This window comes from Lycorma delicatula, chromosome 1, assembly GCF_047948215.1.
Source record: "Lycorma delicatula isolate Av1 chromosome 1, ASM4794821v1, whole genome shotgun sequence".
Lineage (NCBI taxonomy): Eukaryota > Metazoa > Arthropoda > Insecta > Hemiptera > Fulgoridae > Lycorma > Lycorma delicatula.
In genome coordinates this window covers 218,175,790-218,203,344 of record NC_134455.1, presented here as the reverse complement: position 1 = coordinate 218,203,344, position 27,555 = coordinate 218,175,790, and the positions used below count along the sequence as shown (strand labels likewise).

The 27,555-nt window shown below is 37.3% G+C and overlaps 1 protein-coding gene across 4 annotated transcripts in view; it reads right to left on the bottom strand.

Moving 5' to 3' along the window:
* snu (ABC-type transporter snustorr) overlaps positions 1–27,555 on the bottom strand; it is a 438,101-nt gene that overhangs the window by 57,157 nt on the left and 353,389 nt on the right. For all 4 annotated transcript variants that reach the window (XM_075372561.1, XM_075372570.1, XM_075372579.1 and 1 more), the window contains one exon: positions 7,116–7,275. In XM_075372561.1, coding sequence (XP_075228676.1) covers positions 7,116–7,275 — 160 coding nt within the window. The remainder of the gene's footprint in view (positions 1–7,115; positions 7,276–27,555) is intronic.

Genomic DNA, 27,555 nt, shown 5'->3' with positions numbered 1-27,555 from the left:
GCATCTATATATATAATATATACGTCTTATAAAAAGTTATATATTTTACAAAATTTATATTATCTTATTTATACATCTTCTTACAAAAAAGTCAGGATTGTTTCACAGGAAACCAATTTTGTCATAATATATAAAAATATTATATTTCAGCTTTAACTATATTGATATAAGTTGGAATAGTTCAATATTTTGCCAGATTGCAAAAAAATATAGTTTTTGTAACTACAAAGCTAAAAAAACACATTTTTGTACAAAACTCAGCAAAATTAAACCAATAAAGTTATCAAATTAATAATTAAAATGCTGAAAAATTTGTTTATGTTTTTAAAGTAATTCCTTTACCATGATTTACAGTGGATGGTATTGTTTTATTAACACAGCTTACGTCAGAAGATGTTTTTTTCAAATCACCTGAGTCAACTTATTGCAGCTATGAATCTTTTTTTGATAATTTTTTACTCAAATTTTATATTCTTTAACTGTAACTTTCTGAGTTATCAGTGATAACAATCACTGATAGACGCCACCAGTGAAAACAGACGGGGAAACAAAGAGGTCATTCTGGAAGTTGTTGACGTACTTCCAAAAGTTCTCTGGTTTCCGTTTGAGATCCTCTTGAACGACCGCAACATGCACATTTCTATCGCGCTTTATAAGACTTTTTACTCGGGCTCGATGGGCAGAAAATACAGCATAATATTCCTGAGAGCTCGACTTTTTACACCGTGAACGAGCCTTTCTTTTTTCCTTTATTTCATCAGTAAGAACCAGCGAGAACCAAATCGGATATTTAGATAACTTACGCTTCTTCATAGCAATTTTATCCTTCATTACATTAACAATGGACTCATTAAAAGCAACAGCAGCTTGTTCAATGTTTGGAGGTAGCAGAAGATCAGACTAATTGCACTGAAGAAGCTCATTGTACAGATTCAGATAATCCCCACGTGCAAAATCAAAAGTAGATGTAGCACCAGTGCTGCTTATCCAATCTGTAAACTTAACATTCACAACAACGGGTGGGTGGTACCAGTCTGCAGAAATTAGAGCAATGTCCTCATAACTGATTCCAATATCCTCGACGTTTGTCACGACAAGGTCTAAAACGATCAAACCGGCAGAAAGCTTGTGAACCTCATACAAGTTGGTGTCATCAAGAAATGTTAAAATTGACAAGATCTTTAGTCTATTATAATAATGACAACTACTGAAGAATGTGCCGGTGTGCCAGCCATAACCATTTGCGTTAAAATCCCTCAAGATGATAATCTCATGTGTTGTTACATCAATCTTGGCCACCAAAGATATAAGATAATCGTTGAGATACCTTGGAGAAGTACTAGGGGCAAAGTAACAACATGATACTAAAAGATTCTTCCCTGCCAGCATCTCCAACTCTACCCAAACACATTCTGCACAAGTCTCTAAATCAGGCCTTCTACAGCTCGCAAATCAATTCTTTGAGTGCAATCAACGCAGCACCACCCCTACTCATACCCGAAACAACGTTAAGGACGGTCAGTCATATATCCGGGAAATAATAATAATAATCCCCTGAAGTAAATACATCTCCACGTCCGGATCAGTAACATCTACGATCCACGTCCTTGCTTAACAACGGCTTTGTACTTGTTAAGATTTGTACAAAACTCCAAGCCGTCTAACGGAGCTATGGTCAAAGTCCAGTCTGGATGAGTGCTGTCATGGGAGTATAGATTATGATCGTTTTTCATCTCGAGACTGAACTCATCTGCGTGTTTGCCGTGCGTGGTGACCTGTGTCGCTGGAAATGGGGATGCTGGCGCTTGAGTGAAATCTCGCCGTTGGTGTGGAAAACCACGGTTGGATGTAGCAACACAGCGCTTTGGCCCTTTTTTGGCTAAACAGGAGGCCGGTTTGCTAACCACTGCCGGTCAATCGGCTCGTTTACGACTGAACCTTCCGCTTGCGAAGGGGACGGGTAAACAGGTAAGAGCCCGAGATACCTTGACAGGACCAGTTTTCTGTTTGGGGTAGATTGGGATCTATATCTCTCTGGAAGCCCTGGCGTCCGTATGGACATCCCAAACGTGTGGCTCCGTGGTGGGTGGGGAGCTAGGGAGACGAAATTTTCTAAAATATCTTATGGATCCTACAACCTCGAATCCTTGTTCGGTAACCCTGGACAACCTTGAGGGCAAACGTCCTTGTTCTGAAGTCTCTCCTCCTTCAACTTTATTATCGAAGAAGAAAAGTGTAGATTTACGACATGCGCCACGAGCTCAATCAAAAGGAACTCCACGACCAAAATATCTTGTAATTAAAAGAAACGATGGAAAGGAAACTGGTTTTTCAAAAATCAGTACCGTCGTCGTAGCTAAGGAACTCCCGATGAAAGCTGGTGGACCAATTAAGAAAGCCAAAAAGACACAAACTGGATTATTCATTGAAGCGCTGAACGACGTACAATTAGCGAAATTATTACAGATAAAACAAATGGAGAACATTGATGTTACTGTCAAAGCTCATGGCACACTCAACTATACGAAAGGAGTAGTAGTCTGTCGTGATTTGCTTAATTGTAGTGAAGAGGAGATTGTTAGTGAAATGGCATCGCAAGGCGTCATCGCATGTAGGCGATTGAACATGAGGAGAAGTATTACCTTCTTCTTCTCATGTCCTAACTTTTAATAAGCCATCATTGGCCGGAATCCATTGGTTGGATGTGCGCACTTATATCTCATCGTCAATGAGATGTTTCAAATGCTAACATTTTGGTCATATCTCCAACATATGCAATTGTGAAGAGATTTGATTTGTGCGTGTGGCCAAGAAATTCATGAAGGTGAACCCTGTAAGGAAATCCCTTAATGTGTGAATTGCAGAGGACAACATTCAGCAAGATTTAGAAATTGTCCTACTTTCAAAAAAGAAATCGCGATGCAAGAAACTAAAGTTCTCAGAAAACTTAGTTATCTTGAAGCAAAGAAAATAATTAACACACAAACTCTGGGAAAGAAATCCTTTGCGCAGACAGCTGCGCCTAGCATACATACATTACTTGGCTACAAGTAATTGAAAGCTTAATAAAGTAATTGACACCAACTCTAACTACAATTTTAGACTATAGATTTAAACCAGTGCCGCAGACTAGTTATCAGCAGTCAAATATCATTGCCAAATCAAACAAACCATTGACGTCACAAATAGAAGGGATTACTAAGGAGATTGAACATAACGATACGAAGCAGTCCAAAGCTGATAATACAGAAACACCGAGTTTATCAAAAATCAAATGTCTTCTGGAACCTCTAGATCTCCCATAACGGGATCAAACACCAAAAGGGCAGAGGGCGCAGAAGAGCAATACCACTGTTGTAGTGAATTTAGAGAGAATGGAAATGACACAAGGTGTGACGGTGGGATCTCTGGCACCAGTACTGCTGATAGTTCATGCATCTTCAACCGGATTGCCAAAACCAGCAAATCCTGGTGTTACACAGTGCGCAACTCTGCCAAACCTTGAGACTATGTTAGTTTCAGGTGAGGAGAGTGACTGCAGCTCTGTGGGGGTCACAAACTGACCCAAGTTATACTACAATTACAAAAAAGAAGAAAGGATGGCCAAAAGGTAAACCACGCTTCTAAAAGAAATGGAGAATATAATACAATGGAATATTAATGGTTGTGTCTCAAACCTGTTTGAGCTTCAACTACTTATAAATGAACATAACCCTACACGCGTGTGTCTTCAAGAAACACACTTTAAGCCAGAACATGATTACAATCTACATGGATATGATGTAATTGTATAGATGTTGAACCTGATCGGCAAGCAAGTGGTGGTGTTGCCACTTTTCTATGTTCACATCTCCCTTTTTGACGAATACAATTAAATACTGCATTACACGCTGTCGCTATACATTTATTATCTCCAGTTGAAGTCTTCGTCTGTAACATATATCTGTCAGATGGCAACTGGGACATCAATGATTTACAAAACTTACATGACAAACTCCCTGAACCGATAATTCTGGTAGGGGATTTCAATGCACATAACCCACTTTGGGGTTCACAACAATTAGAATGCAGAGGGCGCAATGTTGAAGGATTTATATCTAAACCAGAGCTAGTCCTGTTAAACAAAGGAACAGAAATGTTTTTAAACATACAAAATGGTGGAACATCGGCAATCAATTTGTAATTTTGCAGTCCAACATTGTCGTTTTCCTTGGATTGGAATGTTGACAAACACTGTCATGGAAGCGCCCACTTTCCAATTATAATAAAACAAATGTATGGCAAAAAGAACCAAATTTTTTTGACGATGGCCTCTTAAATGTGACTGTCACAATTTGACTGACTGCAAACACTCATGGCTCGTACTCACTCATTCAGGACATCAGGAACTGGATAGGATGAAGTCGTAGAGAGGTGGACTTTTGAATGACCCAGTGACTTAAAGAACATGGAAATTCAACAGTTAGCTGTTCAATAAGAGAAGGAGGCTCTCGGCTGAATGTAGGTACTGTGGAAATGAAGATACATTTGGACATACTTTTTTTGTGTTTGAGATTGCTGGCATAGGCTGGAGTGAGGAATATGCTAGCCCAGTGGTGGTGCAGTTTATGTTATGCAGTGAGATAACATAAACCATAACATAGGATGGAGGTTGTGCACTAATTGGATCAGAGCATCCTACTGAAGATGCAAGAAGAGTAAAGAGTAAAGAACTAAGAATGAAAAAGTAGCTACTGTTGGGGTACTGTTGGGGTAGGATTAGGGAGGGGACAGCTAGGACAAGGAGGTAGTTGGGTGCTCTCAGGGATAGTCAGCTACTGTTGAGGTGTCTAGGACTTCCCCAGCTATTCTGAAGACACGTGGTGAGTACAGCATGTCGCTCCCCTAAGGGGAAGGGGTTTTAGTCAGTGAGAGTCTGACTCTACCATTTGTATGGATGGAGAGGGCTGGTAGAGCTTTCCCCCTTGTCCATTGTAAAAAACATGTATAAAATATGAGTCTTTTTTAAAAATATATTCTGCTTAGATTATGCTTATTTGTATTTTCTTGCTATTGAAATATTTTATTTGGTTTTTAACCTACTTTATATTCTGTATCATACATATTATAAACTGTTTTATTATAAACTGTTATCATACATATTATATTTTCTTTTTCTTGGTGGTTGTTTGAGTCAAATTTTTTGGTGATAAATTTTTTTCATTATACTACCAATAAAAAAGTTTTTATCGTAGTCAGTTTACTACAAACTTAATTTATTTTAATTCTTATTAGTTCTTGTTTATTATTTCTTACCTGTATAAAGATATACTGTGTAAATCACTCTAAGAATTAATTTTATTTGACCGTATTTGATTTGGATTTTTATTAATTGTTAAGTTGTTTGGTTTAAATAAACATCACTTATTAAAAGTAAGTGATGTATAATATAACGTAAAATATAATTGTAATATTAAATTACAATTATATTTTTGAAAAAGTTTTTTATCAAAAAGTTTGTAGTTCCATTTTCTTTAGTTTCAAATATGAATTGTAATTTTTTTTCAACCAGGAGGCCATTCAAATCTGATACATTTGATAAGTGATATTGAAAGCACTGCTTTGATGAATTTCAACTATGGTGGTGGAAGGGATAAACAGAACTAACTTATAACTTTAGTCGACTAGTAGTATTTGTTTAAACTTAAACAAGGTTTTTTTTATGTAGAAACCTTTTAAGAACAAGTCAATAAGTAAAATGCTAATTTTCTTAAGGAATAAATTTGAAATTTAATGACATAGCAATATTCCAACCTGCAACAGTATTTTAAGCTAAGTGAAAAATATTTTAACCCCTGGTAATATTGCAACGAAATAAGCAATTCATTGTGAACACTGAACAATAATAAAAGAATAACTGATGTTATTCATGCTGGTCATGCATGAATACATCAATGTTTACTGTTAGACTGCTATGGTTTCATTAGAAATCATTCAGCTCCATTTGAAAATCTACTGACATTAATTTGAAGAATTGCTTGTTTGAATTTAGTTATGCATACGTTCAAAGTATAATCTTTTGACAACTTCAAGACAACCTGACAACAAACAATACAAACAGCCTCAAGACAAACAGAACTCAATAAAAGGTAGAATATTTTAAGTTCATTCATTGTGTCAGATAAAGCTCCTTGTCACCTTTTTGGGTATGTTAATAAACTAAACTTTCATGAAAGATCTAAGGAAAATCCATAAAACATATGAATTTCAAACTGATGTGCTGTGGATCGGTTTGGGGTTACTGACCCTTATTTTTGAGAAAAATGCATAAATTGGCTATCAACACATAATGGAACTGTAACATGCTAGTTAAATGTACTAGCCATTACTGAATGGTCTGAAAATCCCAGGATTATGGCTTTCTATATGATGGTGCAATCTTACTGTAGCAGACTGCTTTCTCTGTTATTTAAAATAATGAGTGTTTGAAAATTGTTCATATACTTTAAACAAACTAAAAAACAACACAGAGCAGAAGTTCAAAACATTGGTTTGGAGATTTTTGAACAAGTTATGATGAAGTTTGAACATGCTGCTAGATATGTGGCAGCAGATGTGTAGCTTACTTAAATGACATAATTAAAAAAAGTAAACTTTGATATTAATTGTAATTATTACAGAAAGATAAGAAGGTACAATATATTTTGGGAAATGGTTAAATTTTTGTACATTTATTGATTTTTAAATTAGACTAAAACAAAAACAATAGCTGTGACTGGCCCTCTAGGTATAAATGTAATTTGTTTAATGTAATTAATTACTCATAGTTACTGTGTAAAATATCATTGTATCTTCCATCTCATAAAAGTATGTTGTATAGGTGTTTGCATATCTGTAATAAATTTTACTGAAGTTATTCAAGCACTACTAATATTTTATATTTTAGTAATGCCATAAAAAAATTTGAAAAATCTTACCAAAGCTTTTTTCAAACTTAATAGAATAAATTTCAGCTATTATTTCTGATGGATTATTCACTGGCTAGATATTCATTTATAGATAACATTTTTCATTTATTGATACTGGTACTGATAATCAATAAAATACAATAGTTTATGTTTAAAATATCTTGTTACCTGAGGCATGTATCCGACTCTCTTTCCAGGAACTCCACTTCCTTTAGTTCCAGGTTTTCCACCTAATACATAAATCTCTCCAGTGTTTAGTCTTCTTCGACCAACAATACAGCTGAGTAGGGTAGTCTTACCACATCCACTAGCTCCCAGAAGGCCGTATCTAAATTAAGAGCATAAAGAATTGTTATAGAAAATGTTTTTATAAGAAATAAAAAGATAAAATACATAATGCATTTAAGTATTATTAATGTTAAGTTGATCTGTATACTTAAATAATTGTTATTAATTAATTAAACATTATTAAAAGATTTTGTATAGAAAAAAATCCAAAAAAAAGCAAAACATCTAGTAACATGTTACTCAGAATTAATAATTAAAAAAACTTGTATAAAAGAATAAGTTTTCAGAGCATTTGTGAATAGAATAATGAATGTGGTTCAAACTTATATAAATAATAAATTTAATACAGATCATTTTCTAATTACTGGGAAATATTCTCCTAAAAAAATCTATTTAGAATGTTACATTTCTTCTGCAGTGTATGCCTAAAAAAATAATTATTAAATTATTTAACAAAGACTTAAATGAAAATATAAATAATAAAGTTTTAATCTTTTAATGTTGATAATATTTAGTCCAAATATTTATAATATTTGATAGAAAAAATTAAGGAAGTAATTAGCTAATATCATAGTTAAAATGTAATATTTAATATTTTGTTACCTGATAATAAATGAAATACAAGGGACATTTTAAAAAAAGATTTCAAATAGAAACAATGGAAATTTATGTGTTCTAAGTCAAAGATGACAAACTAATTCATTTTTTCATTCATTAAAATATTTAGATTTGGTAGGATTTCAGTTGATCTTTGAACTTGCCTACTAAAAGAGGCCAGCAACATGCAGTGAAATAATTAAAGATCACATTGTTTTACTTATCAGTAATAATGTTACTTAACATCTTATTCAAATGCATGTAACATAATAAAAATGTACACGAAAGAATTTAAAAAACGTATTAGAGGTAAATAAAGTATTAATAACATTCTTTAATCTAAAAGATTTGTGTGAAATAGCATAGAGCTAAAATAACCAAAAAAAAAAAAAAAAATTCCTAAAGAAAAATGTTTGATTAAAAATGAAAAAATGCAAGTTTTGGGACAGTAAAACAAATGAAGAATATTGTTAGAGTAAACGCTATAGCTTGTTAAGTTCAGAATAATGAATCAACATTTTAAAAATTAGAAACCAATGATAATTATTTTTTAATAAAAATATTTATTAAAAAATAATAAATGGAAATAATTATTTCCATGAAACTATAAATAATTAAAAATAAACACATTAGTTAATCAATAGCAACACCGGCCATTATATTAAAGTTCCTGATATCGTATTTAATGATGACTTAATTCTGCTTTTCACGATTCCTTAGAAAAAACCATAAGCTAAAAGATTATGAACCGAGTTATTATTTTTACCGTTTTTCGAAAGTTATCTGCGGCTAATTTCAGGTTGTTATTCATTAAATAAAACAAATAATCATAATAATACACAAAAGTCGGTTTTAGCACTTCGAATAAGGTTGAATTAACAACTGGATTTCTATGTATGACTTCGCACTGTAACAAAACCCGGTATAACGGGCCTGAGTAACGGATTCCTGCCAATTAAGAAGAAAGTAATAGAAAACATAATAATGGGAGGATCCAGTTAGGAGCTAAAAGAAACCCCTTTAGTAAAACTAACAGGACCATTTAACAATCGTCCTTTGCAATACTGCCCGCTGACACACCTAAACAAATGTTGTTCCGTGAGAAGAGTTACCGGACCAGGGAAGGAATTTCATGGGAAAATATGAGGGCGGACAAGCATTCTCACAATTGGGTCCGGTCCTGCAGGTAAAGAGGATAGGAGTATAAATACCCCGGGGAAAGCCCGTTGACAGTTAGACTGCGAGGAGAGTTCTAAGCAGAGTTATTATATGAGCTTGAAGCGGGAGTATCCTGATCTTCACTAAGAGGTCAGTGAAGCAGTGAATTTCTAGTGTCTACAAGTTCAACGCGATTAATTCGCGACGTCACAAGTAATTCCAATACATGAAAACAAGAAGTGGTTCGGTAAGTTACTGTTAGACTATAAGTGAAGGAGATAATATACTAAATTTCATTCAGAAATGTTAGGGTAGTTTTATTTGTGAACAGCAAAGATATATTTGCAGTGAAAGAACTTTATACTTATCTTATCTATTGTATTGTTATTAATACAAGACTAGTGGTTCAAAGTATTATGATTAGCGGTCATGCTAATGACTTTTGTCAATGGGACTAAATTCTGGTTTTCAAATGAAAATGAATCCTGACGATTACTTTAAATTTTGTTTTGTATGTAATCACTATTTATTATTATTACTATTACTTTTTTTTTAGGTTTTAAGGGCATCGACTGCTATGGTCATTAGCCCCTTCAACAAAAAAAAAGAAAAAGAAAAAGATCCTCCTAGTACAAAACTGTAGCGACATAGTCAGTATACAAAATATCTTTTCTTCCCCGAAAACAGAACACCAGTGATATCGTCAAGGACTAGTCTTGTCAAAAAGAGCATCTAAAAAGACTTGTCAATGGTTATTGAAAATTCCAAAAATACACAACATAAACAAGGGTGTAAAGCTAAAGGCCAGTGTCATTTAACATCACACGCAAAACACTTATAATCTCAAATATCTAAATATCAATAAAAAATTTAAATTACATTTATTTATAAAAATTTCAGTTACGATATTTGAGCTTTCCCTTTTTTAAATTTATCGCCGTGGTTTTCCTTTAGGCCATCCTTTTTTCTTGCTCTTTTCCATTTTCCTGAAAGCCTCGATGTTGAATTCCGCGATGTCCGATGCATCCGACATCGATCCATCAGTTCCTCCCGTGGAAACCGCGGAGGATCTCCTGCTGCCGGTATCGGATTATACCGGCTCCATTGGCGGAGCAAGAAGCACATCACAGTCAAGACTGGATGTGATCACTGCAAGAACGCGTGGGGCGGCCGAATGTCTGGCCCTCTCAGCTAAATGCCTCTGTGATTTCGGAGGCTCCATCTTAGCTTTCCCTAACCTTTTCTAAAATAGGTATTTCTATTTTCACGGGTCTCGGTGGTGGGATTTGTTCAATCTAAACTTTCGTTTCAGGTTTGTACATTTGTTTTGGGCTTTGCGTCGCCTTTGAGTTAGTTGTAGGCTCATTTTTCGGAGAACTCAGACGCTGTTACTTTAACAGGTCTTCTTTTGTTTTAAACGACTTTGGGCTGCTATCGCTAAATGTTCGGTTTTTTAATTTCTGAATAATAATTGTGTCTTCCAAAGTCATTAAAACTGGCGCCAGTTCTGTTATCACATCATTATGTTTGACGGTGACGGCAGGAGCAGCAGCAACCTGCACATAAGTCGTGGCCTTTGACGTTCTGATATGCACAATTTTCCTGGCTTCGAAATAACTGACCTTTTGAACGGTATTTACTTCCTGAATCGCAATTTCCTCCTTATATTTTTGACAATTCCTTGATCTTGCGCTATGTTGTCCATTACAATTTACACATATCGGTGGGTCCCTACACGGATTTTCCGGGTGCAACGGACTGCCACAAGTGCAAATCTGTTTCCTCGTGCATCTCGCAGCAGTGTGTCCGAATTTTTGACATCCGAAACACCGCAATGGTGTTGGGATGAACGGACGCACATCAAGCTTATGAAATCCTACCTTTATTTTCTCCGGACATTTAGGTCAGTTAAATGTTAATACGTATGGCGCGGAGGGTAAAACTTCTCTGTTTCGTCGAGTACACTCAATACCTTCATGTCCGTAAAGTTCTTCAACAATTTCATCCTCTGTGCAGTTAAGCAAATCTCTGCACACAACAACTCCTTAAGAGATATTTAGAGTACCGTGTGGTACAACCTGTCGATTAGTCCAATCTTCTTTGCTTTTAATTACAGAGAAGACTGTACGCCGTTAATGGTTTCAACAAAAAATCCAGTCGCAGTCTTCCTTGTATCTTTAACCGGTCCTCCAACTGCTTCGGTGATCCCACGAGCTATCACGAAGAGGCTGATTTTAGAAAAGTTACCACCCTTTTTCTTTATTATTAAATACCTAGGAATAGATCCTCCAGTCTTAGGTGGAAGCATGGTTCGATCCTTCCTTCTAGTACTACGAACTCCTCCTTATTGCTAAACTCAACGCTTTTCCTCCTCTTCGTTACCGAAGAAAAAGGTTCGTGACAGAGGGTTTTTACGTTGACCCTCTGTCACGGAAGTTGTGGAAGCTGTCGTATCAATGGTCCTATAAGTCATCAGTCGATATGTCACAAGGTGTGGGTGGAGAGACGGTTGGGCGTGCGCCGGATCAATGATCATGCCTGGGTTCCCCCAGTCAGCCGCCTCCCACAGTGAAAATATTACTACACACAATAATATTTCTCAATTTGAAAGGAATTAAAAAAGCCGTTTTATATGCTATGACTTCAAATTAAATGATTTCATATATCTTCAACGGCTTTGAATTAAAACTAAGACCTAAATTTAAACTTATTCCTAAATTAAAATTATAATACTTCCTTCCACATTTTTAAAGACGTGTAATAAAAATTAACATGAAAATAATTTTAAAAAATAGAAAAATTGTGATCATCTCTTTACTGATCCTTCAATAGTTAGTTTGGTGCCTTAGAACATAGCAGTCCTGTAATTACCTCGTGACACCTGAATTTTAACTGAGGGAGTCAACTAATCATATGTTCACGAAATTACACCACCATCGAAATTAATAATAACCACCCATGAAGATATCAAAATATGATCAGGTGCTATCTTCAACTACTGCCTCATAAAATTAATGTTTTTAATGTAAATTTTATTATTTGCGAATAATTATTCTAATAAAATTATATTTATTAAACAACTGCCTCATAATTTCGTTGCATGAGGTGACCAAAACAGTTTTACGCTTACAGGAAATGAAATAAGCCTCCGCATACTGTACTCCATTTTTACGGTTTGATTCATAACAAGCAGCCTAAAATACAGTAGAGTTGAGAAATAGAGTTCTAGCACGGTGGACTAGAAGGAGAATAATGTGTGACAAAAACGGTGCGTGTGTTGGCAACCATGAGATCAAATGACGATCGTTTACCGTGTGACACAATAATGATGCAACTAAAAAGAAAGGAAAATTGTTCGGGTGAAAGGCGAGAGAGTCCTTCACCGAGTCACTGGCTTTATTGTAATTTACACTGACCGGAAGATAACTTAATTTTAACTGAATATCTGTTTTCATTTCTTAATCGCTTTTTAAAACGAATAACATATATATGTTGATTATATTTCTTTTCTATGCAATCATGCAAAGAAATAAATATAATATAAATATACACTTATGTATATCCATATACTACAGACATACATTTTTGGTTTTCTGTGCGATGAAATTATTGTTGGTACAGTAGGATAATAGTTTAAAATAGTATAGAGGCGAGATAATAATCTTGAAAAGAAAGGCTGGACAAAATCCTCACGCCTGAGAAACTTATTGTTAAAGCCACCACCGGCCTGCTGGCTAAATTAAAAATATTTGTAGTACCGAGATATTTTAACTTTTCTTTTTCAAAATGTATTTTACTTTCAAAAACTGTTAATAATTATGTAGACGTAGTAGAAGTTCATCCTTTTCACCCCCCAAAAGGCCTTACCGTGCCCTCAAACGCCCTCCTCACAAAAAAAAAAATACATTACATATAAAGATATTTTTGATTCGCGGGAATTAAACAACTATCTGTTAAAGAAGACGATGTAATCAGTCTCAAAATATTACTACATGAAAAATTAGCTGTACAATACTGCACGCTTTCTCGGCTTAAAGTTTACTGCTCACGAAGTAGTAGTATAATTATGTGAATGTATATCTAGATAACTATACCCCTAAATCCTTGTCTAAAGTTTAGCGAGTAGAGTGATAAAAGAACCAGTTAATCGGATCGGTCAAATACATCCCCAGATTTAAGAAAACATCAGTACAAACAAACAAAGGGACATTCTAATCTGTATACTAACATTATACTGTTTTTGAGGCAATAAGGGATTCAGCTCTTTTAGGTTTTAACTATAGTTTAAACTAAGCATTTCACTGAATATTTTAATTACAACGACTGGTGAAAAGTACTTTCTTAATCTTGCCGCTGTATATTTTAGCTAATAAGAGTGAAGCTTCACAATAAAGATATCAAATCACGATTGAGATGTTCTACTTTTAATTTGATTTCTGTTAACTGTGCGATTACAATCTGTTTTTTAAAATTTGACCTAAAAAACTGAAAAAGAAAAACTAAAGTAAAATGCTCTTCAGTAATATTTTTTACACACACATGAGACGGGCAAAAAGAAATTCTAAAAAATATGATTTATTAATGGCCGGGTAACTAATCTTTTCTCATTGTTCTCAAAGAATTTTCAAGTTTATGAACAGTTTTCCAGTTTTCTACCGTCCATTTTACAAGCAATAATTACTTTAATTAGGGATAGTTATTTAAAAATAATTAAAATCCGGTGGTATGTTCGTTTTGTGATCTGAGTAAGAAAATCTATACAATAATCAAAAAGCAACCGTTATTACGAAGAATCGTATTATAACATCAAACAATTGTATCGTAGAGAGTTGTTTGTAAGACGGTGTGCCGACTCTCATTTTCTCGCTTGAGTCACTGTACAACCCGCTCTGGAGGCAAATTTTTAATCACATTTTAATATAGAAACAATAATTCATCCTCGATATAGCAACAATTCAGTAACTGAATTGTTGCTTTCAGTTACTCTTCATACTTTCTTACAACGCTTATCACAACGGACATACCAGTTGCTTTTATGCCTAAAACAGTCATTACTGCCTGAAGTAGTTATTTCTTGAAAAATTCCCGATAACTGGGAAATTATTTGGGCATTTAAAACGGCCATATTTTTTGAGGTAAAAAAAATTAGGCACGTTAATATATCATATTTCAAATTTTTTTGCGCATTTTTAGAGTTTAAATTGATTTGTGTTAAAACGTAATCAAAAAAGTTTTTTTTAGTTTTTCTACAGTTAACAGAAAAATTATAGTGGAGTAAAACAAGATCACCCTCAACTTTATTAAGCATTAAACTATCAAGGATCAAATTCATCGCGTACTCAAGCCATAGCGCGTACTAAAATTGTGCTGAATCACACTGCAGAAGTACATAAATTATACCATAATTTATTTTTCTAATTTTTACTCACGAATGTTATTTTTTAAAAATTATTTAATACATTGTAACGTCCAACATTTCTTTTATATGCTCCTCAATGGACTCTTAAGATATTATATCTCAAATAATACGAACTAGTATACTGCAAAAATGGATAATTTTGTATCGTTCTAGTAAGTCAGGAACTAATAGAATTTAACCTAATGTTTGGTAAAAAAAGACGCGTTAAATAAGTACTTCAAATCTTCTATCGATAATGGGGCGGAAGTAAACAAAATCAGTCAATTTAATTTAGATTTCATCATAATTTATTTAAATAACATTATTCCATAAAATAATAAAAAAATATTTTTTTTCTACGTGAAAAGCAAAAAAGAAAAACTCGTATTAGAGTTTTCAACAAAACTACCTTAAAAATGCTAATTTTTTTAAACTGAATTTTAAAATGAGTTTTCTTTTTCTTAAAAATTGTGAAGTATTTTATTTTTGTAAAAAGCATCAACTTCAAAGAACTAACTAATTATTATTATAGCTAATTTATAAAATTTATTTGTTGTGTAATGTAATGTTGTTGTTTCTGCCCTCGTAAAAACCAAGAAGTAAAACATGCACGCTAATTGAATATATAAACAAAAATTGTATGTAATGTTTATTATGTAATAATGTTATTAATATTATTCTTATTATTGCTACTGATAATTAAAGATAAGAAGTTTGCATATAATAGATAGTTTGCATACCAATACGTAAACCTACATAATAATTTTAGCTGACTTATTATTTACATTCTACACAAATTACTTAAAAAAAACACGCGTAACAGTATTTTTATATTTATTATTTTTCTAATTAACGTTATAAAATTAATTTTTCTAACAAGCTCTTGTTTGTGCTTTTCTTAAATAATCATTTCGCCGTATCTTTGTCTAATCATGATTGCATAAATTATTTTTTACATTAAAAAACAACCAACTACAATTGCAAGCCTTGAAATCGTGTAATAGTCGAAAATGAGTAGTGTGAATGTAATTTTAAGAAATTAACATTTTATAACGAAAATGGCAACATAACAATTTATTGGCAGGCAATTACACCGGCGACAAAAATTACATCCTATTTCGACAGTCATTATTTACGGTATTTCTTCATTTAATATGACTCGATAGCGTACCAAATGTTAATAAGTAATTAATAGTTTATTATATTTCACGTTTACTTAATGAATTATATACTGTACATCGTATATAAAGTATCAAAGAAATTCCTTTACTTTGCTTTCAAAAGAAGGTCATTATGCTACAAAACGTTAATCCACTTAAAATTTGAGTTTTTCATAAATAACATTATGTAACAAAAATTATGATTATAGAAAGCGATTAGAAAAAAAATTAATTTGAGATATTAAAATTTTATAAAAATTACACTGGAGAATACTACATATTTGAAAAATACTGTATACTCATTTGTACAATTATTATTAGGTTGTAATTATTAGCAAGATGCAAGTAACATAATCTTCCAAAGAATGGATAATGGACTACTTACCTTTTCTTTCTTTTTCCTGTTTAGCCTCCGGTAACTACCATTTAGATAATTCTTCAGAGGATGAATGAGGATGATATGTATGAGTGTAGATGAAGTGTAGTCTTGTACATTGTCAGTTCGACCATTCCTGAGATGTGTGGTTAATTGAAACCCAACCACCAAAGAACACCGGTATCCACGATCTAGTATTCAAATCCGTGTAAAAATAACTGGCTTTACTAGGAATGGACTACTTACCTAAGACTGTACATTTCTACCCTGGTGGGAAAGCCCCAGAAGGGAGCTGGCAAGAGTGGGCAGAGACTGCTGCCACGACACTCCGAGGTGACTGTGTTTTGCTTAGCGGCGAGGACCGGTTGTTTTGGGGGTGTTTAAAGGAAAAAAAAAAAGTCTGTACATGTAAAATTCAGAAGACTTTCTATTTGTTACCTTAAAATTCGAGAACATACGGATTTTGATGTTCTTTACACTAGCGAATTTGTCGAGAAAGATTTAGGTGTATGAAAATGGCGGAAACAGAAAAAAAATCTTCCGAAAACATTGTTAATTTCTTACCTATTTGAGATATCGAATCGGGGACCTTTTTACTTTCTTGTACGAGGTAAAGCAAGTAATGTGATCGCGAAAAATTTCGGTTTTCAAATTTCAACGGAAATATCCATTTTGACCATCCCTGAATCCATTTTGACTAGTTTCGGCGTGATGTTTGTACGTATGTATAGCTTGTCCAAGCCGAATTGGCACAGATCTTATCTAGGCAATAGTTGCCTAGCTAGCGCGGGGCTATAATATGCTACTTGTGGAAGACAGTATATAAATGGTAAAACAAATTTTACGGTATAATATACACAGTATAATTTTTATTATCATTTATATTAACTCAGCACTAGTGGGAACTCAGCGTCAGTGTGGGAACAAGGAAGACGGTTCCTCCCCGTCCCCCAAAGATGAAAGAGACGTGTACGGTGGTAGTAGATGGTTTCGAGGCTTTGACCTCCAAGCCCCAGGAGGCGAAAGTCCAGCCCAAGGTGGTTCAGGCCCCAGCGCAGCCTAGGCGCTACGCTGACATGCTGCGAACCAAACGCGAAGCCAGCAAGGCGGCTAAGAAGCTGGAGGTTCTGTTTGTGAACAAGGTGGAAGGCTCGAAGGCCACAAGCAAAGAACTGAAGCGAGATTTCCGGGCTGCCTTTCGTGGCGACCAGAATCAACTGAATATTAGGGACATTAAGGAGACCAGAAAGCGCTGGTAGTTGTTGCAGAAAATAAAGAGACGGTCCGTGTCATTAAGAAGTCTCCTGCAGTCAAGAAGCTTGAGGTGAAAGTAGACCCCAAGCGTCTGAGAAGGCCCCGTGTCATCGTGCCTGACATCGAACGAAGCCTCTCCGATGATGAGGTTCTGTCTCTCATCCGACAGCAGAACACTGACTTGGACGAGGGTTCGTTTACGGATCAGTGTGGCTTGTAAGCGTGATGCCCTACGGTATCACGGAGTGAGATAGGGGCTGGTCTCTATCAGAAATTCGTGTTGGAGGGACGAATCTTCGTAGATTTCGCATCCTGTCGCGTCAAGGAACCTTAACGTGCAGCGATGCGTTAAGTGTTGTAGGTTTCACCATAGGGCCAAGTTCTATAAGTATGCGTCGGTTTGTGCGCATTGTGGCGAAGAGGGCCATAAGCGTGATGACTGTCCGCAAAAGAAAGAGGCTCCGTCTTGCGTTAACTGCAAAAGGTTGCGCAAAAGTCATAGGCACTCGGTCAATAGTAAGGAGTGTGGTTGTTACTTGAGAGCAGTTGAGATACTTCAACTCTCTCGATGGTTAGGTTCGGTAAAATTAATACCCAGGGAGGCTATGCAGTCTAAGATGAGTTGGGTGAGGTTGTTGAGAAACGGGGCCTCGATCTTCTTCTTCGGCAGCACCCGTATGTGGTCAAAGTTTTTCAGGCAGGTTTGTGTGTGCCAGGTTTTTCAGGCTGGAATAAGTTTTTCGTAGATGACAGTAAATCCGCCGTGCTGTGCAGGAAGTCTATACATAGTGTCTTCATACGGCAGGCCTCTAACACGCATCATGTCGTTGTTAAGCTTGCCGTGAATGATTTGGACGTGGTTGTAGTTAGTTCGTACTTTCAGTACAGGGCTCCCACTGAACAGTACTTGGAAAGATGGGATAGAATTGTTAGGTTGTTAGGTTGTCCTATTCTTATAGGAGTTGATGCGAATGCCAAATCGCTTCTTTCGCACAGTGGGATCACGGACGATGGCGGCGAATTAATCGAAGGTTTCATCGCGCAGCATTAGTTTGTATGTTTTCAATGTAGCCGGTGAGCTGACTACCTTCGTCGGTGCAGTTGGTTTGCGGAGAGCCTACCAACATTGATGTTACCATTGGTAAGGATATTCCCGGTAGGATTCTGAATTGGTCGGTAGTCGATCATTGCGAAAGCGATCACCGGCTAATAGTTTTTGATTGGGTAGGCGGGCTGCGCGATGCCTTAAGGGTGACGTACCTGTTCAACAGGGGCGCTTCCTGCACTTGGGCGGATTGGCCCAAGTTGTCGAACATTCTTGCGGTCAGGCTAAGAGTTTTTACTCGAAGTCTGGACGAGGTCCTATTAGACGACCTGGCAGAGACTTTTTCTTCTGCGGTAGTTGAAGCCGCTGAACACTCTATTCCCAGAAGTGCGGGTTGAGAGAGAGTAGCTGGAAGGTGTACTCGGGAATTTACTGCGATGAAGCAGACTGCCGGCTCAGGAGAGCCGCACAGCGTACGGATAATCCTTATCAGCGTGCAGTATTAGAGTCGAGTGGAAGCTTGTGTTGGGGTCGGACGTATTGTTGTGCGCTCTGTCTTATACTGTTTTTTTTTCGGATTAACGGTTTTATATCTGATTTTTGGAATTGGGAATCGACGGTGGAAAATTTTCGGAAGTGTTTTAATATAATTTGGTGATTTTTGGTTGCGGACTAACCTTTTTATTGATTTTTTTTTATCTGAGTAGCCTTATTGCTATTGGCAATAAGGTTCATAGTTGACTGCTGGTCGCAGTGGTTAGTGTGAGTTAGTAGTGGTGTACCTTGAGTTGTTTTCAATTCGGGTGTAGCTTATCTGTAGTGGATGGCATAGACAATTGTAACTGGCATCGACTGATAATATTGTTTATTATTATTCAAGTGATAAACTTTTTATATTGGAATTAATTTAATTAATTTCGGTTGTTGTTATCTCTTGATAAGATAGACTGCTGTAGCTTACTTTATCAAGCTATCATTTATATATATATATATATTTTTTTTTTTTTTTTTTTTGGGTATCAACGGATGCGGAATTGTTCCCTAAGTACAATTTCGAGACATGCGACGTCGTAGCTCCCTCCCACCTGAGGATACAGCCTCACAAGGGGCTGGATCCTCGAAGGGAGCAACTGGAAGGAGAGAGAGTGGCACAGTGGACACTGAAGGTATGGATACTACGGTGAGCACCCAGGAAAAGTATAAATGGAGGGAAACCGAGGGTAAAGTAGCCAAAAGACGTAGAGCGGGTTCTTCGGAGGAGAAAGAAACCCCTCCTACTCTTGAGGAAATTACCTACAAATTAGGTAATGCAATCACACAACTGAGACACATGACTGGCAAGGGGAGTCAAACTGCAATCAAATCCCATGAAAGGGAACTTAAAGAAATATATGAAGACTTACAAAGACTGTGTGAAGAGAAAGCGGAGACATGTAATCAGACCACTCAGACTGAAGGTCATCATAACAGCGAGATGTCGGATATTTTGGATGTTGATCTATCAGACGAGCAATTGATAGAGAGACTGCCCTCCAGATGGTCAAGGTGGGTGATGAACAGGATCACTCAGGTTAACGCAGCAAAACCTGGAGAGGGTAGTTGTCACTTTGTAGACTTGAATGGCATAAGACCAAACAGCATATATGCAGGAGCAACGCCTGGTGCAATGTTTCTTCAGGAATCAACGATACTCGAAGACAGTAAGGTCACAACTAATGGTACAAGATACACAGTCATCTATGACTCCAGTTGCGGGGATAAGGAAATGGCGTCACACGTACTTAAGGCACTAAGAAGACTAGTGGGTAACTCTGAGTCTTCAGTTTTCGTGATACCAAATGGCCCTCCAGGCATTTTGATTAGGAAAATAGTAATATATATTTTAAGGAAGGGGAAGACCTTACCAAGGATGGTCCTCCCCAATCCAAGTGACAATGCGAGACCAAGATCCAGATCGGCGTCTGTAAGGCGAGGAACCCCACCGGTCGCCGAGAGTAAAACCATTGTTGTACAAGCACAAGGGAAAACATACGCTGATCTATTAAAAACTATGAAAGAGAAAGTTAAAGTAGAGGAAGCTGGAGAAATTCTTTCTATAAGAAAGGGTAGAGATGAACAGCTAGAAGTTAGGGTAAATGGAGTACAGAAGGCAGGGGAGTTTTCTGCAATGCTGAAGGATAGAGCAGGGGATCTTCAGGTCGATATACGTAACAAGGGAGACCGTAGAACAGTTGTACACATTAAGGACATGCTTGGAGATACTACGGAAGGTGAGCTAAAAGAGGCAATTCAGAAAGTCCTAGGAACGGGTGAGAGATTTCAAATAACATCTATGAGAGACGCATACGGTAGTACCAAAAATGCTACAGTAATTACTACTCAACGCAGCGCAACAAAGTTAATAACAGCAAGACTGAGAGTAGGCTGGGTTTGCTGTAGGGCATATATCCGCATAGAAAACGAAAAATGTTACCGGTGCTGGAGCATGGGGCACGGTAGAAGAGAATGCAGGGGCCCTGACCGCACCAACTTATGTTTCAACTGTGGTAATACGGGGCATTTCGTCAAAGACTGTAGGCAAGCAATGAAGTGTCTCGATTGCAGAAGTACAGAACACAGAACCGGGAGTGTGAGCTGCAATAAACATAATGATTAAAATATCATTAAGTAATAATAATAGAAGCCTACTATCAGGAGACCTGACGCTGGAAATAGCCACAAGATACAGTGTCGACTTTCTGGTGTCTACGGAGCCTAATGTGTATTCGGCTGCCAGAGGTCAATGGATACCCGACAGGAATGGGGCTGTGGCCATCAGAAGAATATTCGATAGAGTGGATTATAACTTGTACAGCAGAGAAGACGGAATAATAGCTATTGAATTAAGTGACACGATTATTGTGGGTACATACATCAGCCCCAATTGCACTATAGAGTTTTATCAAAACCAGATATTTAACCTACAGCAGATCATGACCAGATCGCGGAAAAGAGTGGTAGTGCTTGGAGATTTTAATTGTAAAACTACTGTAGCGGGTGCCAATTCTACAAATGCTAGAGGTAGAATTCTCGAGGACTTGCTGGAGGTTACGGGTGCGTGCTGTATAAATGATGGGGCTCCTACATACAGCGCAAGAGGTCACCAATCAACAATAGACCTGGTAATTGTGGATAGTAGGTTTAGAGCAGATACCGTCGAGTTTGCTGTCCTTACCGAAGAAACTGGTAGTGATCACAAGGCCGTATTGATTAACATCAGAGATTGTCCAAGGCAGGTAAGGCAGGATAATATTATCTCTAGATTAACGGATTTCCAGATACACCGGGTGTCAAATAATGCGGCAAATAGGATTAGGAACTGTGAAAACATAGAACCGGAGAAATTTCAAGAAATAATCAAAGAGGAAATTGCTAACATACCGCAGTCCGGTAATAGATATCATCCGGTGTACTGGTGGACCAGAGAAATCGAAGACCAAAGGAAAATCATGCAGCGTCACAAAAGAACTGCTCAGAGGTTGCGAGCAAGGAATAGTAATGATGAAGAAAGTCGACGTGCTGCCCAAGACTATAGACAGGCCAGGAAAAAGCTTAACTTTCTCATTAAGCAATCTAAGAGGAATAAATGGCAAGAGCTCTGTAACGAACTTGACACTGACCCTTGGGGGAAAGCTTTTAAGATAATTACCAAAAGGCTAGGTAGACAGGTGCCAACGTTGAGTAAGGAGGAAGCGGAACGACAAGTTAGGATTCTTTTCCCTAGACCTGAAAATCTGAATAGGGAAACAATTGTTTGTGAAGGTGGCAGATTCACAGAACAAGAGGTAATGGAGGCCATTAAAAAGTTAAAAAACCGGAAAAGTCCAGGGCCGGATGGTATACCTGCGGCCATCATCAAGACTATAGCAGGAATAATACCCTGGGAAATTGTGGATCTCGCTAGTTATGGTCTACAAAACTGTAATTTTCCTGGCTGCTGGAAAGCAGCCAGGACGGTTTTTATACCCAAGGCGGGGGTAAATAATGGATATAGGCCGATTACTCTTATTAATAATATGGGAAAGGTGGCTGAGAGGCTGATAGAAGGCAGGCTTAGGGCAGAGCTTGAGGAAAAGGGCTGTCTACAGCCACAACAATATGGATTCAGAAAAGGCCGATCTACCATAAATGCCTTAGAGAAAGTTAAAAATTGGGCTTTAAATAGCAGGAGCGGTACCTGGAGGACCAGGAAAATCCCCCTAGTGATAATGCTGGACATTAGGAACGCGTTCGGATCAGTACCCTGGTCATCTATAATTGATGCATTGCATGAGATGCGAATAAGCGAATATCTAATAAATCAAGTTAATCACTATCTACATCAAAGGTTTCTTGAGATCAAAACTTTGGAAGGTAAGGCAGTTTTCCAGATGTTAGGTGGCGTTCCTCAAGGTTCTGTGCTGGGCCCAACCTTGTGGAACATTTTTTATGACGCAGTCTTCAGACTGAATTATCCTGAAGGAGTTACTGCAATTGGCTATGCTGATGACATAGCAATCCTCGTTGAGGATAGGGATGTAGATAACTTAGAATGCAAAGCCAATCTGGCATTAGGAATTATAGATGAATGGTTACAAAGAAGCCAACTACAGATAGCCCCAGGGAAGTCCAGTTGTATTGTCCTTTCCGGCAGAAGACCTATTAGAGGTATAAATTTGAATATCAGAGGAGAGCCAATTATGCAAGTCAATGAGGCAAAATATCTGGGAGTCATACTCGATAAAAATTTGAAATTTAGCAGACACATCGATATGATATGTAGTAGGGTCACTCCAATGGTCAAAGCTCTGAGAGGACTCTTCCAGAACCATGGAACACCAAAAATAGAAACTAGGAAATTAATAACTGCTGCAACAACATCAATGATATTATACGCGGCCCCGGTTTGGGGACATACAATTAGTATTAAACGGAATAAAGGAAAATTGAGAAGCGCGCATAGACTTGCACTGTTGAGGTTGGCCGCTAGTTACAGAACGGTGTCCTATTACGCGCTTTGCGTAATAACAGAGGTTCTAACAATAGACCTGCAGATTAAAAGCAGGATGCTTAGATATGAGGGACTACCACAAGACGAGATAGCGGCTCAATTGGAGCAAGAATGGCAGTTGGAATGGTCACGCTCAAGAGTCGGGGATTGGACTAGAAGACTAATCCCTGATATAGGTAGGTGGTATGGAAGTAGACGCGGAAACGTTGACTTCTATATGACACAGTTATTATCGGGGCATGGATCTTTCGGGCAGTACCTAGCCAGAATTGGAAAAAGGGACACACCACAATGTGTTTATTGTGAGGAAACAGATAATGCGGAGCACACTATATTTGTATGTCCTAGATGGGCTGAAAACAGGAGGGTAATTATAACAAATCGATTAACACCAGATAATCTAATTAATTGGATGGTACAAAATCAAGAGAACTGGGACTGGTTCAGAAGGTTTGCTGGAGAGATCCTGAGAACTAAGGAAGAAGACGGCGGTAGACTGTGATTAAGTTAAGTAGGGAAGGGTGGACAGTCTCTCCGTGGAGGGCCCGTATGCCCTGGTATGCGGGTTCCTGCGAAGGGGGAGAACTCCAGGGGAGATGGGAATAAAAGAAAAGACCGAGTCCCGGCCGGCGGTGTGTCTCCCTGCGGGCGTCTAGGCGCTTTGTGGGGTGGGTACCGTCGGTTAGAGGCATAGGCGTAAAGACCGAGACCCAGTTCCCTGCGGAGGGGCTGGGGGACGGCATCGCCGGACCTTGGCCCTAACGCGGGGAATTAGAGGCAGGCAAAAAATAAAAATAAAACAAAAGATCCAAGACCGGGGGGGGCCAACCTGCCGTGCCGGATGTAAAGCCGGTGGGTGAGGGACGCCCCCTTTGAGTAGAAGGACACTCTCCCCGACTGAGTATACTTAAATGGATATCGGTCGGGGAGAGTAGGGGGGGAAAAAAAAACGTGCAGTATTGATTGCGGATTATCGTCGAAAGAGGACTGAGTATTTTCATAAGATTAGGTCTTCTAAACGTGATTCCTGGCGGTGTTTTGTGCAAGAGCAGGGATATAAAGACACATGGGGTGTTGTTTATCGAGTTCTTGGTCATAAACACAAAAAGACATTCTTCCGCCGGCTCTCTCGACCGAGGATGGTGTTGTTATAGATAAAGATCGTGTCCTCACTCATCTGATGGACGATTTGCTTCCAGATGATACCGAGATATGAAGCTCCCGGATATGATGGTATCACAGTGGAGCTCCTTTTTCGCACATTGCTTGTGATTGTTGGTCCTCTGACTAGGGTTTTAATAAGTTGCTTTTTGCTGGGCACTTCGCAGCGTGTTGGAAACGTGGTGTTTTGAAATTGCTCTTCAAAGGTGGCGATAAGTATCCCACCGTAAGTTCCTCTTACCGTCCTCTGGCGTTCTTGCCTGTAGTAGGTAAGGTTTTCGAGAAGGTCTTGTACCTTCGCATTAATAGTAGGTTAACCATATGTGATAGATGACCAGTATGGTTTCCATACCAGTATGTTAGGGGGTTGCGAGCGATCGGCATATTACTCAATTTCTTTCGTCCTTTTAGGGATAGATTGGTTAGGTTTAAGTTGGTTGACTCCGGCTTGTGTCCGGACTGTAGGGTTGATGACACGGTGGACCATATCCTGGATGTCTATCCCCGGTACGAAGCTGAGCGTACCAGAGTTGTTAGGGAACTTGAGAGAGTAAACTCCTTCTTTGATCTGCGAGTCAACTGGAGGACTCGCAGAGATTGGGCAATTGTTGTTTGCTTCCTTCGATTCTTCGCCCTGCGCAGGACGGCCGAGGAGATCTAGTAGAGTGGGAACCTAGGTGGCTAGGGTCCAGGCGGAACCTAGCCACCTTTGATTGGCCGAAGGTAGGCGCTTTGGTAGCTAGCCACGGTTAGTTATATTATAAAATATAAAAGCTGTCGGCGGATCGGCGACTGCACTGCCGATGGGCATGGGATACCATGCAGCCGTGAGGTGTAGCGGCATCTCGTCGATGGCTTATTGAGGTGAATGTCACGCGGGATTCTTCGTAGGAGCCGATTGGGAATAGAAGGTCTGTCCGCCTCTCCCTAGAGGACCAGATTGGAGTCCATTATTTAACCTAAGTCTGGGGTTTGAACTAAAGTTGATTTCAGTAAGGGAAACTAGAGCTAAATTTCGTTGTTGCGATCAACACCTTTGGTGGTTTGTTGTGTTTAACTTGCCTCGAATTACAAGACATTCACAAAATTGGCTCATAATATGTAGAACTAGGCGCGGGGTTCGTGCTTCCATGAGCTCGGTTTGCAAGTTCAGATGTAGGACATTCAAAATATCCGGACGAGGCCTATATCGAAGGCAAAAGCTGAGTTAATAAATCACCAATGCAAATATCTACCGAGACACTTACATCGATGGCATCCCAACGAGACCAGGCTTATTACTATGAGATGTAAAAGGTCAGAGGGCGATAGACGACTCCCGTTAAAGCATAACTGTGCTATGAACGGGGGGGGGGGGGGTGATGTGGCGACTGGAACGTCACTAGGTGGGTGTCTTCCCCTACGGGGTTGGGATGTACTCACCCTCCATAAAACGATCCGATCTTTCATTAAATACGCTCAAACCTGTGCGCTAGCGCAGTTGTAAAGTATAAACTTATAAAGACTAAAAAGTAGAAAATAAAAAAATAGTAGTCTTATAAACCCGTGCTCGTTAGGCAGCAAGATATACAGCTATGCTGTTCATAAAATCTGTGCCAATTCGGCTTGGACAAGCTATACGTACATATGTATCTCGCATAACTCAAAAACGATTAACTGTAGAACGTTGAAATTTTGTTTTTAGGACTGTTGTACCATCTAGTTCTGCATCTCCCTTTTTCATCGCAATCGACTGAACCAAAAGTCTCCAAAAAGCCCAAAATCCGAAATAATTGGATTTTGGACTTTTTCTTAACTACAGTAATAAGCCCTCATTGACAGCTTTTCAACGATATATCATAAGTGGTACTTATTTTATTGGTCCCAGTGTTGTACCTAAATAAAATTGTAATTAATGAAATATTTGATCTCACAAGGGGAAGGAACATTGTATCAAATCCGACTTCATCTCCTTTTTTTTTAATTTAAATATATTGAATTATTAATAATTATTAACCTCTGATTGTAAAAAAATACAATAAATAATAATTCAATAATAACAATACCAAAAAAAATATGAAAAAATATCAAAAGTTATTAATGAAATAAAAGTTTATGTACTTTCATTTTAAAAAATGTGTATATGTAATTTAATAGACGTAAAAGGACGTCATGCGGTGTCCAAATCAGATTTTTTCTTATTAAGAATGGTGTCTGGTTTCATTCTTGCTTCAAACAGCCTTTTTTCCCGAGAACAAGAACGGTCCTCGCATCGATTTTGAAATAGCAAAGAAACGAACTACAAACTTTAAATTGCAAAGAAACATTAGACTACAAAGAGAATTGTTATATTTAACAAGTAAGTTAGGATTTCTGCTTTCTTTCCGACTAATTTTCGTAATTCATATTCTCATCGGCGACAGAACCTATTAATTTAAAAAATTATTATTATAAAAAAAATATAAATCAAAATTTTTTTGCTGTTGCTTTCAGTGGCAGGAAAAGTGAATTTGTGCCCAGAAGAAACAGAGGACAACATCTAATATAACATTAAGCGGCTGAGTCGCGCTCTACATAATTTAATGACGAAACGTTATCGAGAAGACACCTGAACGAACTATTTAAGTCGATCGTGTTACAATAAGGAATATTGCTTTTTTATTTTTTGTATTTAAATAAAGTTATTTTTTTTATTTTATTAATAACTGAATTTTTTTTTTTTTAATTCAGGCTTACAATTCGAACTGTATGATTTTTTATGTATCTTCAAGCCTTGCTGTTTACCAAACAGAGAGATTTTGAAATTATTTTATTTTAATCTGTAGAGGTAATTTCTTTGGTGGCCCCTCATTATTTATTCTTATTTAAGTAAAATATTAATTATTTATTATTCTAAAATAAGTATATTTATTATTATAATAATAAGTATCTTATTATTCTTAAATAAGTAAAATATTTTATAAATAAAAAAATGCAGTATTGAATTGCATATTGACGATTTGAAAAATGTTTCGTCACTAATTATTGGTAGTGGATTGTTATAGCATAATGATGAACTACACCCTGACGTCGGTTTGACATTCAAAATATTTTCCTGCGAAATATTAATATTAGTTTGAATATAGGCTAAAACACAATACGTAATGTTTCATACCACAGAACT